Source organism: Antedon bifida, chromosome 1, assembly GCF_963402885.1.
Source record: "Antedon bifida chromosome 1, ecAntBifi1.1, whole genome shotgun sequence".
Lineage (NCBI taxonomy): Eukaryota > Metazoa > Echinodermata > Crinoidea > Comatulida > Antedonidae > Antedon > Antedon bifida.
Genome location: NC_136226.1, coordinates 11,324,557 through 11,339,671, shown reverse-complemented (window position 1 = coordinate 11,339,671; position 15,115 = coordinate 11,324,557). Strand labels below are relative to the sequence as shown.

General features: G+C 33.0%; 1 protein-coding gene and 1 non-coding gene across 2 annotated transcripts; one reads left to right on the top strand and one right to left on the bottom strand.

Moving 5' to 3' along the window:
• Positions 1 to 920: 920 nt before the first annotated feature.
• LOC144841890 (protein timeless homolog) lies at positions 921 to 14,294 on the bottom strand. Its single transcript, XM_078698180.1, has 30 exons — positions 14,164 to 14,294; positions 13,666 to 13,781; positions 13,121 to 13,274; positions 12,554 to 12,731; positions 12,117 to 12,218; positions 11,557 to 11,712; positions 10,913 to 11,046; positions 9,174 to 9,438; positions 8,768 to 8,880; positions 8,491 to 8,595; positions 8,135 to 8,317; positions 7,722 to 7,849; positions 7,482 to 7,635; positions 7,308 to 7,388; positions 6,935 to 7,032; positions 6,800 to 6,838; positions 6,529 to 6,622; positions 5,995 to 6,202; positions 5,484 to 5,730; positions 5,226 to 5,287; positions 4,966 to 5,030; positions 4,729 to 4,808; positions 4,452 to 4,633; positions 4,170 to 4,212; positions 3,829 to 3,945; positions 3,445 to 3,513; positions 3,052 to 3,176; positions 2,565 to 2,887; positions 1,582 to 2,465; positions 921 to 1,376 (listed from the first exon to the last, which is right to left on the bottom strand). The coding sequence occupies exons 2-30, from the start codon at positions 13,748 to 13,750 to the stop codon at positions 1,297 to 1,299; spliced, it is 4,554 nt and encodes a 1,517-aa protein (XP_078554306.1). The 5' UTR covers positions 13,751 to 13,781; positions 14,164 to 14,294; the 3' UTR covers positions 921 to 1,296.
• A 212-nt stretch (positions 14,295 to 14,506) lies between these two features.
• Trnat-cgu (transfer RNA threonine (anticodon CGU)) lies at positions 14,507 to 14,578 on the top strand. Its single transcript has one exon. It is a non-coding gene; the product is annotated as a tRNA-Thr (tRNA).
• The last annotated feature ends 537 nt before the right edge of the window (positions 14,579 to 15,115 follow it).

The window sequence follows — 15,115 nt, the reverse complement described above, 5'->3', positions numbered from 1 at the left end:
TCCACCACTTAACAGAACAGTCTGCATTGGAGGCTCAGACGTACGTAATCAACGTTGGTTTGTTGGATTGATTGATGAAGTCAAGTTTTATAATAAAGTTTTGTCTGAAAATGAAGTTAGCGATTATTATTATAACATCATAAATTAGTTATATGGGCCTACGATATCAAGACACCTCCTTCAGAAACACCGCGTCAATCTGAAAAAAAAATGTATCATTTGAATTGGAGGAACACCACCAGGGGTCTACAGAAATGACATCTTAATAAAAGTTACCAGGAACATGGCCAAGCGGTTCAAGTGGTTAACGGCATGGTTTGGAGGCCGATAAAATAGCCCTGTATCAGGGGATTATTTGATGATTATAATCCTTGGCCACATGTGCCTATAAAGACATAAAATCAAAACATAGGTCATCCATGACCTTTCATTTAATGTTAATTTTCGTCAATACACGGTCATATAATCAAAATTAATTAAGATGAAATTAGTTAGTGATTGATATACAATGTAACAGGTATTTTATACGTTCAGAGTAATCAATCTTTTTGATTCACTGATTATTAGATTTTGTAAATTAAAAAAAATGTATCGACAAATTGTGTTTAATATAGACACAATGTAAGAAGAATAAAAGGGCAAATGCATGGAATAAAATTAATCAGTATCAAGTTTTGTCTTTGATAATACAACTATAAACACTTTATTGATCTCAAAGCAACTCTAATATGAACTAGTTTGACATATTATAGGTCATCTTTGTGATTGAAGATAAAAACAGAGATTGGTATCGGTAATGCAAATGCAACATGAGCGCGAGAGAAATGTAATGATGTTTGGCCCATAAGTCAATAGGACACCATCATCGATAAATTAGAAGGCTGGGAAATATCTAAATGAACCAAAAAAAGGCAATAGTGTTATTATGTGTTACATGTAATATTTATTCGAATACAATTATTTACATTCATCTAATACAACTTTTGAAACACATACAGCTTTCGATATGCGACGAGCTATGACGTACTGTAGGCGTTTTCAGTCTGCCAAAACTGGAATCACAGCGTAAATCGAAAGCCAAAAGTCCAGACATGAACTTTTAAACAGAGTGTATTCAGACACATACAGTATCAGATTCATACAGTATCAGATTCATACAGTATCAGATTCTGGTCCATGCTATGTAAAAATGTGGTAGTCAAAACTTGCAATACTTAAATCATAAAATGGCAATGGTTACAGTACTTTATTGTAGAAAATTAACAGTGAGTAATTTCGGTTTGATTAATGACAAATTTAATCACTATCAGAATCATCATCTATTTTGTTAAACCGCTTTTTAATGGGTATATCGTCATCAGAATCTGAACTTGAAGCTGAAAAAAAAAAGACAAAATAAGTACTAGAAAAACAATGACTGAGTATATATAAAGTAAAGTGTCTTGCCTAGGACACAAGCAATTAGATGAGCATCATACTTGAACTACCTATCTCATGATCAGCAGTCCAACTTCAAACACACTTTGTCACATACTCTCTATTATATATGTAGGCTGTGTCTATTAAATAGATAAAACATACCTTCATTTACATCACTAGTATTTGTCTTTGAATTTTCTTCTTTATTCTTCCCTGCAACGTTATTAGCTTCTACACTTTTTGCTGTATCTAACTGTTCACTTTCGTCATCCTCACTATCACTGTCAAGCAACCATGACTTCTGCCTACGGCTTGTTTTACCAAGTGTTTCTTCCTTGTCCATCTGATTCCTGTCGTGTGATGTCATTTCCTCTTCGCTGTCACTGTATCTTAGATTCATACTTTGATCAGAGGTGTTTTTCATCGCTACATCATCTTCATCTTTTGAATGACTATCATTAACTGTGTCTTCTTCCACTTCACTATCACTTATCATCCTAAATTTATGTGCTCTCTTTGGTTCATTCGAATTGTCTTCATCCTTTGACATTCTTTTCTCCTTATCTTGCTTCAAACTATCGGTCTTACCATCGACTTGATCAGATTTCTCATCCACAACCATGTTTTTTTCATCACTTGAAACCAATGACTTTTTCAATCTCTTGGAACTACTTTTTACGTTTACACTATCTTCCTGATCATCACCTAATCCTGCAGTTTTAAGCTGATCATCTACAACCATGCCTTCTTCATCGCTTGAAATCAATGACCTGTTCTGTTTTTTGGAACCACTTTTTGTAGTTACTTGTTCTTCTTCTTCACTGTCACTCATTAACCTTGATTTCTTTGCTTGTTTAGAATGACTTCTTATCGTCTGCCCATCATCGCTGCTAGACGACTCACTCAGCATTCTCTTTTTAGATGCCCTCTCAACTGGAACGCTTGTTGACTTGATAGGTACATTATCCTCATCACTATCTGCTAGGTTATTTACGTTTGGTTGTTTTTTAGAAGGTTTTGATCTCAAATTAGACAATTTGTCATCACTGAAAACAATTAAATTTTAAACAATTGTATTTATTTTTAAATGACGAAGGTTTGGTTGAAAAGGAAGTTTGTAAAAATTCAAGATTTAATAGACTGACCTGTCACTGCTACTACTGTCTGCTGTTCTAATGATCTTGTTCTTCTGTTTTTTCCTCTTCTTTGACATACCGTTCTCCTTCACTTCATCGCCTCTCTTTTCCTTAAAGAATTTCTTCCTCTGCTCTTCCCTCTTTCTTTCCCTTTCAGCTCTTTTCGCAGCTTTATTTTCCTTTCTTTTTGCTTTTGACATCTCTTTCAACATATCTTTACGAGATTGAGCTTTCTTGTCAACCTCGGTGATGTCATCTTTTGGTTCAATTTCATCGGCAAGCCTTCGAAGGTCAGCAGAAGTCAGATGACCTGGGATTCTCCAAAATTGTTCCTTTGTACAAAGCATTCATTCCAATCAATAAAATACATAATGGTTTAAAATACATATCAGACACAATGTTATGAGTTATAAATAAAGGGTCATAGGTTATAGTCGTACCAGAGACATTAATCTAGTTATTTATCGATTAGATAAAGACATGTTATGACACCAACCTGGTGATTAGATGGAGCCTTTACACCAAGTTGTTTGAGGAACTTCTGAAAAGTGCGGTTGCTAATAGCTGTGTTGTGCTCCTCGCTAAATGTCACAATGGGAACATCTTCCTCGTCATCATCATCTAAAAACAAATAAATAAAAAATAGAGTTTCACTGTTCTTCTCTAAGGATTTACATTGAGAACTATTAAGGATAAAGGAATACTATACAGTGTGTAAATATTAAATAATCAAATACATGAAAAGTAAAACATATTAACATGACTAAAACAGTAAAAGTCAAATTCTGTTGTCAAATTGTTGAAAATAATACTACTATTGTGAGGTTTTTTCCTGAATGAAAGATCAAAAGGGTACTATTGTGTCATTATAAATAATTATCTTATATACCTTCCTCATCCAAATCATTGGCAGTTGTTCTGAGCAGATCCTGTATCCACCTCACCTGATTGGTCAAACCTATTTCAAAAGAAATCAGAATAATCAATAGCACTTTCAACATACTCAACAGCACAAGAAATTGCCATAAAAATATATATAAAAATATATAAAAAATAAGAGTATTGTATTATACATAGAAGATTTTAAAGTTTATATAATTTCAAAAATATTTTGGTAACCTTAAATTATAGTGATGAACTACGGTAATGAAATATGATGTATTTTATAGCTTCACTGAATTGGTTAAAGTTCCATTTCTACATGAAAACAATGTAAGCACTATAGCGAATCATGCATGCTCTTTGTGACAAGTAAAATACATTAACAACTTACCTTCACGCTGAGCATTGATAAGCATTGATTCTGTTGTCTTGACCTCTCCATCACTCTCTGACCCAGAGTCTGAGGTTGCTGAAGCTTCTGGTTCTTCAAAGTCTGATGGCAGTCCCTCTGCAAACATGACAAAACAAAGTGTACTTTAAATCTGGGTTATGATTAAGACAGTTTCTTTGTTTCACACCAGTGAAATATTAAGAATTTGTAAGGAAAGGTTGTTTACTGAGCTCACATCCATCCATCTTATATCCACCATCTTCTCAGGTGGCTCTTAACTGATCCTTAGTTTCATTTATTACTGATTAACTAAATTCAAAAGTTCAAACTGCATCACTTACGTTGGAATTCTAATGTTTCTGTGTTGTCAACTATGTCATCATCCTATAATATAAATATAAAAATCAAATAAATATATAGAATAAAAAATATGTTTTTAAAAGTGTCTCTTTTTGATGTTCCTTCAGTGCTACTGTATATCTTTCCAATGTTTGTTATTTCAGAAGATATGATTATTCTTGCAGACAATTCAATTCAACTTTATTTAACCACGGAGGCCAAGATCAACACATGGTTGTTCTTTCATAGGGCAAAAGATTATAAAGAAAAGTTGAAATGATTACCTCATCATCCTCATCACTTCCTTTCTTTCTTTTTCGTCGCCTTCCTTCATTTCCGGCCTTCTTCTCTCTTTTCTTGTAAAGTTCTTTTTTATCATTTACTAGTTCCATACTCATTATTTTCTCAATAACTTTGTTTTTCGATCGCTTTACTGTCATGTTTTCTAGTATACATCCAACAACGTCTAAATTGAAAAGTGAATAAAGTCTTGAGCAATTTAAGTTTCTGTTCTTTTAAATTGCACAAGTGTCATATTTATTTTGCAGTGTAAAATCTTACCATTAGACCCTTTAAATTGGTCAAACAGATTTCTTAATTCATACTCATGTTCTTCCAGCCAAACTCCTGGTCGCTTATCTCTGTGAAAATTTAATTTAAAAACTATACAATATAATTGAAAAGAATGCAATGCAAAGTAATACACACTTTTACTATCGGTGTACAATTATTAGAAGTCAGCATATGTAGATTATACTTATAAAATAGAAAACTTTATAAATAAAAACTCTGACTCACACTTTTTTCTTTTTAATATCTTTGGTAGATGAGATAATGTCCATTCTGATGAGCTGCGCAATAATCTGATATGGGAATAAAACGAAAAGTAAGATTGAAACGCTTACGAAAAAAAACAAAGGTAATCCCAAATATAAAGTTGGAAGCAATGTTTCCCAGCATCATTATTGTAAAATGAAGTAAAATGTGGGATAGATTTGTACTCACTAAATATATATATATATGCTACCTAAAATAATATTGATCTATAGATCATTTACCTGTCTGCGTGTACGTCCCTGGTTGATAATATCTTTCATAATATGATCCACAACATCTAACTCTGTGAAAAACAATAATTGATATATCATATAAGAATGATTATGAAGCGGGAGGCTGGAAACTACTTACAGACCAATTTTCAGGAGCTGATATTTTGAATTCTGATAAAGTAGATTATTTGTTGGGTCCTGAAGGTGTCAATATCAAGGTGCCTTAATATGGCTATCCTAAAGAGGGGTTCCACTGTATAAACTAACCTATATCTTCATCTTCTTTGTCTTTATATTGCTCATACAGCATTCTTAGTTCCTCCTCCTCTTCCTCTGCCCAGAAACTTGTCTTTTGTTTGTTTGCATTTTCACTGGCTAGACTACCATAGCCTTCTGATAGCTCATATGCCTCTTTAACGTCCTTCCAAAATAGAATCTCAACATACAGTTTCTTGTTTGTCTCCAACTTCTCAAAGAATTTTCTCATAATGTACTTTGCAAAAGTCACCATTTCCTAAATATAAAATAATAATAAACAACACAATATAAAATGCAGAACATCTTTATCATGGCACAGTTCAGGAAATGTTTATATATATTCAATAATAACGTTAAAAAAAAGTTATACCACGTCTGATTTTCATTTCGTGTACAGTAGATATGTTAAAAACCACCAATAAATAACCTATTACAATATTCTTCCCATTCAAGACATAAAATAAGTATTCATTATTTATATACTCATTCAGTAATCAATTATTTATACTGCTTAACCCACCTTGTATTCAGGTAACTTGGCCATTGAGTCGTTCAACAACTTCTGAAAGAGGCGAAATAATGACAACTGGAAGAGAAGTGGTTCCATGTGAAGGTCAAAGGCCACACGATGTAACAGCTTCAAAATGCAGTGGTTGGTATGCGTTGAGTTTTTTCTAAAGAATTTCAACAGGTGCACATATGCCTGGATAATCTTGTAATGAGCAAATCTGAAATAAAAAAAAATTATTAAGAAAAAAAATATCAAATTGGTTATCCAGTATTGCAATTCATGGACCAACAAATCCATACAGCGATGGAAAATTGACTTGGCTTTGTTGCTTAAAGCTCTGTCTACACATCAAACTAGTTTGACAAAAAAAGTGTGATGTGCCCAAATATGGTAGTGATATGCTCAAATGAGGTAGTGATATGACATCATCATGTCCATATATGGGCACATCACATTTTTTGTCACATAAAAGTTTGATAGTGTAGACTAATACGAATATTATTAAGAATGTATTTTTGAAAATAGGAATAAAAGTTTCAATACCTGTTTAAATATTGTTTAAGATTGAAGGTTTCCTCAGCATAGTTTGCTGTCATTAATTCATCTTCTTCGTCTTCCTCATCATCATCATCATCCTCTGAAAAATGCGTAACAAATTTATGAAACTAAAACAATACCACAATTTTGTTTTTTTTTTTCAACTATGTCTACTATTGATGTGCATTCATTATTCATTTACCAATGATTTATTACGAAATATATGTATATTAGTGGAAAAAAAAACAACAAACTGTATATGACAGACAACAATTACCTTCTTCATTTATACTTCTGTCTTGGACAGTATTATCCACTGTAGAGAGAAAAACGCAAAAATAAGGGAAAACTATGAAGGTAATTGCAATAAAGTTCAGAGTGACTGTATATCTGCAGTAAAGCAAAATCTTACCATTTAGATTGGTTGTAAGAATTTCACGAAGTGCCATCAATTCTTCTTGCGGTTCAATATCTACTGCACCGAACACGTCTCCATCTGACCATACTTCCCTGAAGTATGATACAAAAATAACCTAATTTCAAATGTTCTAGATGCTTATATTCTAACAATCAAATACACACAATGGATTTCCCAATATACCTTTCTGAAGCATGAATCTAATCTAGCTGCTCACTTCCACAACTGTCATTCTATACTGCTGTAAACAGACTCTCGCAAATCTACTCATTCTAATTGCTACAAGCAGATTCAAATCTATGAAGAATCCATCGTTTTACATTACTGATGGCAGGTCTAAATCCCACAGCACTGTCTACACACTAACCTTGCTGCTCTAAGAAGTCCTAATGCTTCTCCTGCCTTGTCATTCTTAAGACATTGCTGGATTCTGACGACGGCATCTGATCTGAATAACAAAATAAAAAGTTTATTGTGGTCAGTAGTAAATTGATTATTGAAAAAAAAAATCTATGTGGCTAAAACTATAAAAAATGTCTACCTTTGTTCTTCAACCGGACGGTCAGAAGTTGCATCAAATGGAGTGATATCGTCAGGTACTTCCTCACTGCCCTCAACCATGGCTGACAGAGTGTTGGACACGCCACTCCATAAAGCATCCAAGTCTTCTTCAGCTTGACTGTTCTGCACATTGACTGCAAGTTGAGAAATGTTAAGTTTAACCGATTTTTGCATAATGCAATCAAATGTACAATTTATAAGACTTTTATATGAGACTAACCTTTCTTTTTCTTCTTGCGTTTCTTTCTGGCCTTTTTCTGCACAATAACTTTGTTCTTGTTCTTACAAAATGATTCCAGCATTTTCAGAAATACATGTGTTGTTTCAACCAGATCTTTCAAGTAAACTCTACAACAATAAAAAAAAAACAAATACATTTTGAGAAAAAAGAAACATGTTTCTATTTCCAATTTACGTATTACACTTTAAAGTAGCCTAAACAATCAAATTGATATTTAAACTCATGAACATTCTTTCTTAAGCTCTTTCTACACTATCAAACTTTTATGACAAAAAATGTGGCATGCCCATATATGGACATGATGATGTCATATCAATACCATATTTGTGCATATCACTACCGTATCTGGGCACATCAAACTAGTTTAATAGTGTAGACAGAGCTTTACTCACTCTGTAAATTTAGTTTCATCAAACTTCTTCAGTAGGCTAATAAAGACTTCTCTGTATTCTATAACATACACAACATTGCTGATAATAACATGTGCAGTATCGCGCAGAGACTCATCTTTTGATCGTCCCATGGTGTCAAGTGTCAACAGGAGTTCTTTATAGCATCGAAGGCACATGTGAAGTCTGTAAGTTAGTTAAGATATTTAATAAGCTAAGCTTCTTTGTTTTATACATTTGTTTGTGAAATGAAAACTTCAGAAATTACACTTTTACACATTCTCTACAACTTTGTTGACATTGTACATACAGTATCTGTTCATATTCAAAATGTTCTAAACATGAAATATTGTAATTACCTTCTGGACCAAGAAACCACTTCTTTCTTCTCTGTCATCATCATATCCAGGTATTTTGTGATTTGAGTCTCAATAAAATGGAAAGCTTGAACTGAGAATGTCTCACTAAGAGAAACCAAAAGCATATTATGAAAATTAATATGCAATATCAATGTGTTTTGTGTCTTAAAGTCAGTTTGATGGTGTTTGTTTCCACAGTTGTTAATCTTTCATACAAGAATCTCATCTCCTTATATATATTTTCCCTTAGCCATAAGCTAAATCGTAAATTTCTCACCTTACAATATCAACTCTAAACTTGTATATTCGGTTGAACTCCATAAAGAAATGCATCACCCATAAATAGTAAGTCTCGTCATTTTGTTGTGCTCGATCATGCAAAATATGGTCCTAAATAAAAATTTAAAAATCACGTTCTCAGAAACTTGGCAAATTGCAGAGAGGATGAAATGCAGAGAGCATACTATTTAATATTTCAGCCCATATTAAAGATAACTAAATATTTTAACAATCCAAATATATCTGATTTTTGAAAATCTTATAATTTGTCTAAAAAGGTGTAACATAAAATCCTTTTGGGAGTCTATTGTGATGTGAACGAAGTGCTCACAAGGTGTACCCTGGATTGCTGTCTACATCAAATCTAGGCTTGGTCTCAACATTGATTAAAATGAGAATTATACCTTAACATTATGCATCAACGGGTTATAACAATTTTCTAAAAACAGCACACAGAAATCCTTCAGGAAAAGGCGAATACTGAGTGTTGATCGTCGCGAGACAGATTTTTCCTTCATCGGCATACGGTTCTTTGCCTTCTTTGCTGGTTTCTTATCAAGGTCAAAATTAATTTGTTTTGCTTGATTCACTGAATGGTGATATACTAGATCACGGTCACTGATTGATTTCATGTTCTTCACGCTAAACGATCCGCCAAATCTAGAATGCCTATATAAAGGTAAATTTAATGCTTATTTTAAAAATTATTATGAATAGCAGTTTCATTCCTTTCTTTAGCATTACTCTGATGACAATTTTATGCTACTCTTTTGTACAGGATTTCAACAAACTGATAAAGGATAAATGTATGGTTCAAATCCGGTTCTTCATTGGAAGGAGACATTTTAATTACTAGATGGTAGGCTCGCTTCGCTCGCGTACCATCTAGGTCATGTCCACAGATGGTTCTCGAATACACAGTAATTTCAGCGTAAAAAAACTGGCGATTTCAAATGTACGTACTGCAGGACTATAAATACATTGTCGTTTTCAGAAACGAATAAATAGACACGATGATTAATGTAGTCAACTAAAATTAGCACCCTGGGAATTAGGCCTACTTCCGAAGGTCTTAAAAAATGAGTCCAACTTTTTTATTTGAATTCAATTAAACAAACCCAATTTGTGTTTTGTATATAACAATAGAGTTGAGGGATGGAGAAGGGGATGGGAAGAACAATTTTAAATATATTCTTTATCCACTCAGTAACGAAATATTGTTTTAAATGTTTTATATGCCTATCAATAATATACCACTTGATACAGTAAAACATTTACGATTTAATACTTTTTTAAAACTGTCCCTGTTATAGTCGATTGAAATAGTAAAGTACATGTAACGATACACCACTACGACGTTTATATTTGTTATAATTATTAATTAATACAAACGTTGAGAAGCAACTGCCAGTAATAAAGTTTTTATTTGTATATTATGTGCTTATATATCCAGCAGTAGAGCCTACCCACAGTCACAGTAATAAATGTTCTTTGTATATGTGTTTATATGGCAACCAAAAATGGAGGTTAATACGTTACAATATTGTCAAAGTATTGCAATACTATATCTCAGTTTTAAGTTTATTCTCCAATGGCCCATAAATTTACCTACTTGCATTAAACCAAGGGCTCATAAATTTACCTACAAACTGGGAGTCTGAGAGATTGGAATGTTCCATTCATCGCAAATCAATACATTTGTATAAACGTATATTAAATCTATCAAAATAGTATTTTTTACACATTTTTTTTCAACATTATGATACTGTACTCGAGCTGTTCAACCGGTTTTCAGCTATTAAAAACAATTATCGTAGGAGGAGATAGGAAAATGCGAAGCATCCTCGTATTATTGTGTGCAGGTATTTTTCAAGAGGACATCCATTAGACAGTGTATACCACGATCAGAAAACACCCCTATTTGGGACAAATCGTTGAACCCAAATTCGTTTTAATTGTCAGTAACTAATTATGTAACTAAATTTAATTAGTAAACAAGGTTACATCAGGTGGTTGAAATCAGTACCGAGATTCTAACCAACTTTATATACCATCGAGTAAACATTCTAGAAATAACGCGCGATTTACTGAATTTTGCCCTTACATAAATTTATATATAGATGAAGAAGCAAGATGCTGTTACCTTGAACTTCTCTTCATCACTACTTCTCTTTGCTTAGCAAGCTCTCGATGTCGGATGGTCTCTAACTCGCGCTGATCATTTTGCCTCTCAGTCAAGGACTTCGCTATTCCAGCTTTTGCTAACTGTTCCGGTGTCTAATAATAAAAACAGGCAATTACAATACTTAAAATTAACTCTAATGTAAAATGAGATAACCATGACAGTAATTGATTTTTAAATCCAACTTGATGTGTTATATAATCACCAACTGTAAATAAGTAATTCTTACCTGTTAATAGTGTAATTTAGTGTTGATTGTCAATAAGTAATTCTCACCTGTTAATAGTGTAATTTAGTGTTGATTGTCAATAAGTAATTCTTACCTGTTAATAGTGTAATTTAGTGTTGATTGTCAATAAGTAATTCTTGCCTGTTAATAGCATAATTCAGTGTTAATTGTCAATAAGTAATTCTTACCTGTTAATAGTGTAATTTAGTGTTGATTGTGAATAAGTAATTCTTACCTGTTAATAATGTAATTCAGTGTTGATTGTCAATAAGTAATTCTTACCTGTTAATAGTGTAATTCAGTGTTGATTGTCAATAAGTAATTCTTACTTGTTAATAGCATAATTCAGTGCTGATTGTAAGTAATTAATTCTCACCTGTTCTCTAAACATGAGAGACACAATTTCAACGGCATGCATACACCACTGTTGCTCATCATCTGAACTAGCAATGTACAGTATTAATTTATCCATTCCACTGATGTTGAACGCCCAAAGTACCTGGTCATGTACGGATGCATCATCATCGGTTCGCTTTACAAAAAACAATTCAGTTAAATACATGATTAACATATAGGTTATATTGACACTTGGAACAGAATGGGAGACGAAGTCATTTTGTTGAACAGTGCTGTCTTCAACAATGTGAAACAGAATAAGTATGAATATACAGTAGCTGATCATCTAGTGTGAACAGGAGTTAGTGTAGCAATTACAATTGGGAGACTATAGGATTGATAGCCAGTCATCATAACATCAGGCTGCAGCTGCACAAAGTGAACTACACTATTTAGAATGAGCAGGATCTTTGTTAAGCTTTCATAAATGTTTCGTCTCAAGGAATGAAGGACAGTGTCATTGAAATCTGTAAATAACCTCAGGAAAATACTATGCACAATCCTTATTTCAGCCATATACGCAGATGTCTAAAAGCTTACCATCTCCTGTTCTGGATTAGCTGGAACATGAAGTATATTGCGAATTAACAGCAGAATTCGCTCCATTAAAAGTGTATGCTCATCACGTCTGTCTTCCCATTCCTGGGAATATATACAAATCATCATAAAAAAAAGAAGGAATGATGACATATTACAAATTTAAGATTTTAATTTTTACTTTTGCAAGTACCATGATCCCCATATTTTTATTAATTTGATCTAAACTTAGGCATATTACCAAGGATTACTCTCCTCAAACATGACACCCTGTTCAGAAAACAAACATATACAGAGGATGTTCTACACAAAATCTTATTACAAATCTTTGGGAATTAAGTTTATAAAAAATTCCTGTCAAGGATTTGAACCCATGGGATAGGTAGCCGAGCATCTTATAGTACATCTGTCATGTTGGTGACTTTTTTTAGAATCCTTACCCTATCCAACAGTGACTTAAGCTTCGAAGCCAATATACTCATAAACTCATCATCTGTGAATGCTTCTTTGTACTGTTGAAGATGAGATATTATGTCAAGATAATACTGATGAAAGGTTTTATCCTCGGGAATTTTACCAAAACAAACCTCAGCTGGAGTAGTAATGTTAACCATCAACCTTTAAAAACAACAAAATAATATCACTGTACTGTGAACCTTGGTTCATAATTGCTTTCCAAGGTTTTTATTTATCAAGCCAGTTCATTTATCTTATGAATTGGACCAGATTTAAGAAAAAGAATATATACAGTAGGTTATTTTTTAAAATATTGCCTTAAAACAAAGTTAAATAATTTTTGTTTGCTAAGCACATTTAATAATCCTATCATTAACCTAGTTCTGAAAATATTTTAGATGATGACGATAGCATTCCAACACCAACAATGAAAAATGAATGGAAACCTGAATACCTACTATATTGTAAATCCTTTTCTCATAACAGGATTCTTATGACAATAAGTTTACTTTGAATGAAAAAACTTGGTCCTGGAAAAATGTTACACTAACCTGATAGTTGCTTCAAATAGTGTCTCATCATTAGAATACTGCTTCACGATATGCAATAAATCACTCTGCAGAATTTGAGCCTGCCCAAGTTGGCGTCGGATCTCTTTTGTGTCATCTTCACGTCGTAAAAATTTTATAAGATCTTTAATAGTCTCTACAAACATACAATTATAAAAACATAAAGCATTTTCAGTTAAAGCATTCAAGTCGCCCTTTTTCCAACATGGCTATAGACTTATTAGTGTGTTCAATCGTTCACTTTTGTGTTATTTGAATGTTAAGACACTTTTTTCCCGATCAAATTTAAGGTCACAAACTGCATTTTATTTTAAAATAAATACTATTATTGAGATAATTTTCCGTCTTTAAATGATAGAAATGTGAAAAATAAGTCAATTCTAATAATTTAAGCAGCCTGTTATAAAAACCAGCATGCACTGCACGCGGATTGTAATAAAGATTGTTAAACAACATATGAATTGTTATATTTATATTATATTAAAAACCAATAGTTTGAATTAACTTTATTAAATAATTAGTCATACCTAAACAATCCGGTTCCTTTTTGTATATTCTTCCTTCTTCCAGAAATCCCAATCCATTACAAGTAGCTAGGAGTTCACAATCCATGTATGTAGCCTATGCTTTTGGTTTTAACTGACTACAAATATTTCAAGTCAAGAAGAAAGTTTATTTCAAGATTTATAAAATAAAAATATCTTGCACACTACTACTACTAGCCTAGTAGGCCTACTACTAGCCTAGGCCTGGCTCTAGTAGGCGGGTGGTTTTAAAGGCGCCTCTTATTAATACTAAAATTTTACTCAACAACAAAGGTGCAATCAAACCCAGGACAGGATAGAATAAAGTCTAGTAGTACTGTCTGTAGACCATAGAGGGGCTAGGCCCTAGCCTACCTATAAACCTAGCTAGGCCTCTAGGGCGGCCTAGGCCTAGCCCTACTTTATCTAATTAAATAGACAGGATGGATCCAATAGACATAATAATAATAATAGATAATCAGTATGAAATAATAGTGTCACCTTTAATGCTTATTGATCACAATTTTCAAACCAAAAAAACAACAGAAACAACTACGAACTTCTCATTCTTCTTCGCTTTGACAACTTCATGTTTCGCGCGAAATTCATCCCGTCAAAGTTCAAAGGTTACAACCTCAATATCCGGCTCACTGACGTCATTTTGTAAAGATAGATCGCCGTTTCTCGCCTAAAATGAAGTCCATTCGAACTCAGTCTCGTTATTTGTTGAATTATTGTAATAAACTATCAAAACAAATCAAGTAAACATTAAAAACATAACAATTATTTTGTACAGGAGTAAATAATAATTTAGTAAGTATACGCACCTCAGTTCAATGACTTTGGCTCGATGGCCAAGTGGCAAGGCGTCTGTCTCGTAAACAGAAGATCGAGGGTTCAAATCCCTCTCGGGCCTTACAATGTCAATTTTTTTTTAATGATTTTTTTTTTAAAATTAAATTCGGAGAATTTATTTCACCTTATATTGTTATTGTACCATTCACTTTATTTTTGTTGAAATATTTTTAATGAGATTTTGTGTTTAGGAGACAAGTCCACCAACGTTACGCTTCTTGTGTGTATAGGGCATACCGTACCTGTGCTTATTGTCCTTTTTCTTCTCAACTGTTAGTGCAGGAACAACTTCCTGGTTTGTGTACAGCTAAAAAAATACACAATTTGGAATACATAATATTGTGTATATATTCATAAGCTGATGCGGTAAATTCATCAAGATCCAATGGTTTTTGCTTATTGTATACTATAAAAGGCAATTTTATTATAATGAGAAATGTCATCACCACATCGCGTCCACAAGACGCGAGAGAACTACAAAAAAATTATCTTATTATTAGGTAATATATAAAACGGCTTAAATATTTTCATTATAATTATATGCGGCGATTTTGTCCTTCTGTGGATATGCGCACAGCGTGCGCGCCCTGCGCCTGTA

What these genes read in the sequence shown, in the direction of transcription:
- LOC144841890 (XM_078698180.1), bottom strand. Translation starts at nt 13,750, where the DNA reads ATGGATTGTGAACTCCTAGCTACTTGTAATGGATTGGGATTTCTGGAA. An exon ending in ACGCAAGAAGAAAAAGAAAG is followed by an intron (nt 7,636 to 7,721) that starts GTTAGTCTCATA and finishes CTCAACTTGCAG; the next exon opens with TCAATGTGCAGAACAGTCAA. An exon ending in TCTTACAACCAATCTAAATG is followed by an intron (nt 6,839 to 6,934) that starts GTAAGATTTTGC and finishes TTCTCTCTACAG; the next exon opens with TGGATAATACTGTCCAAGAC.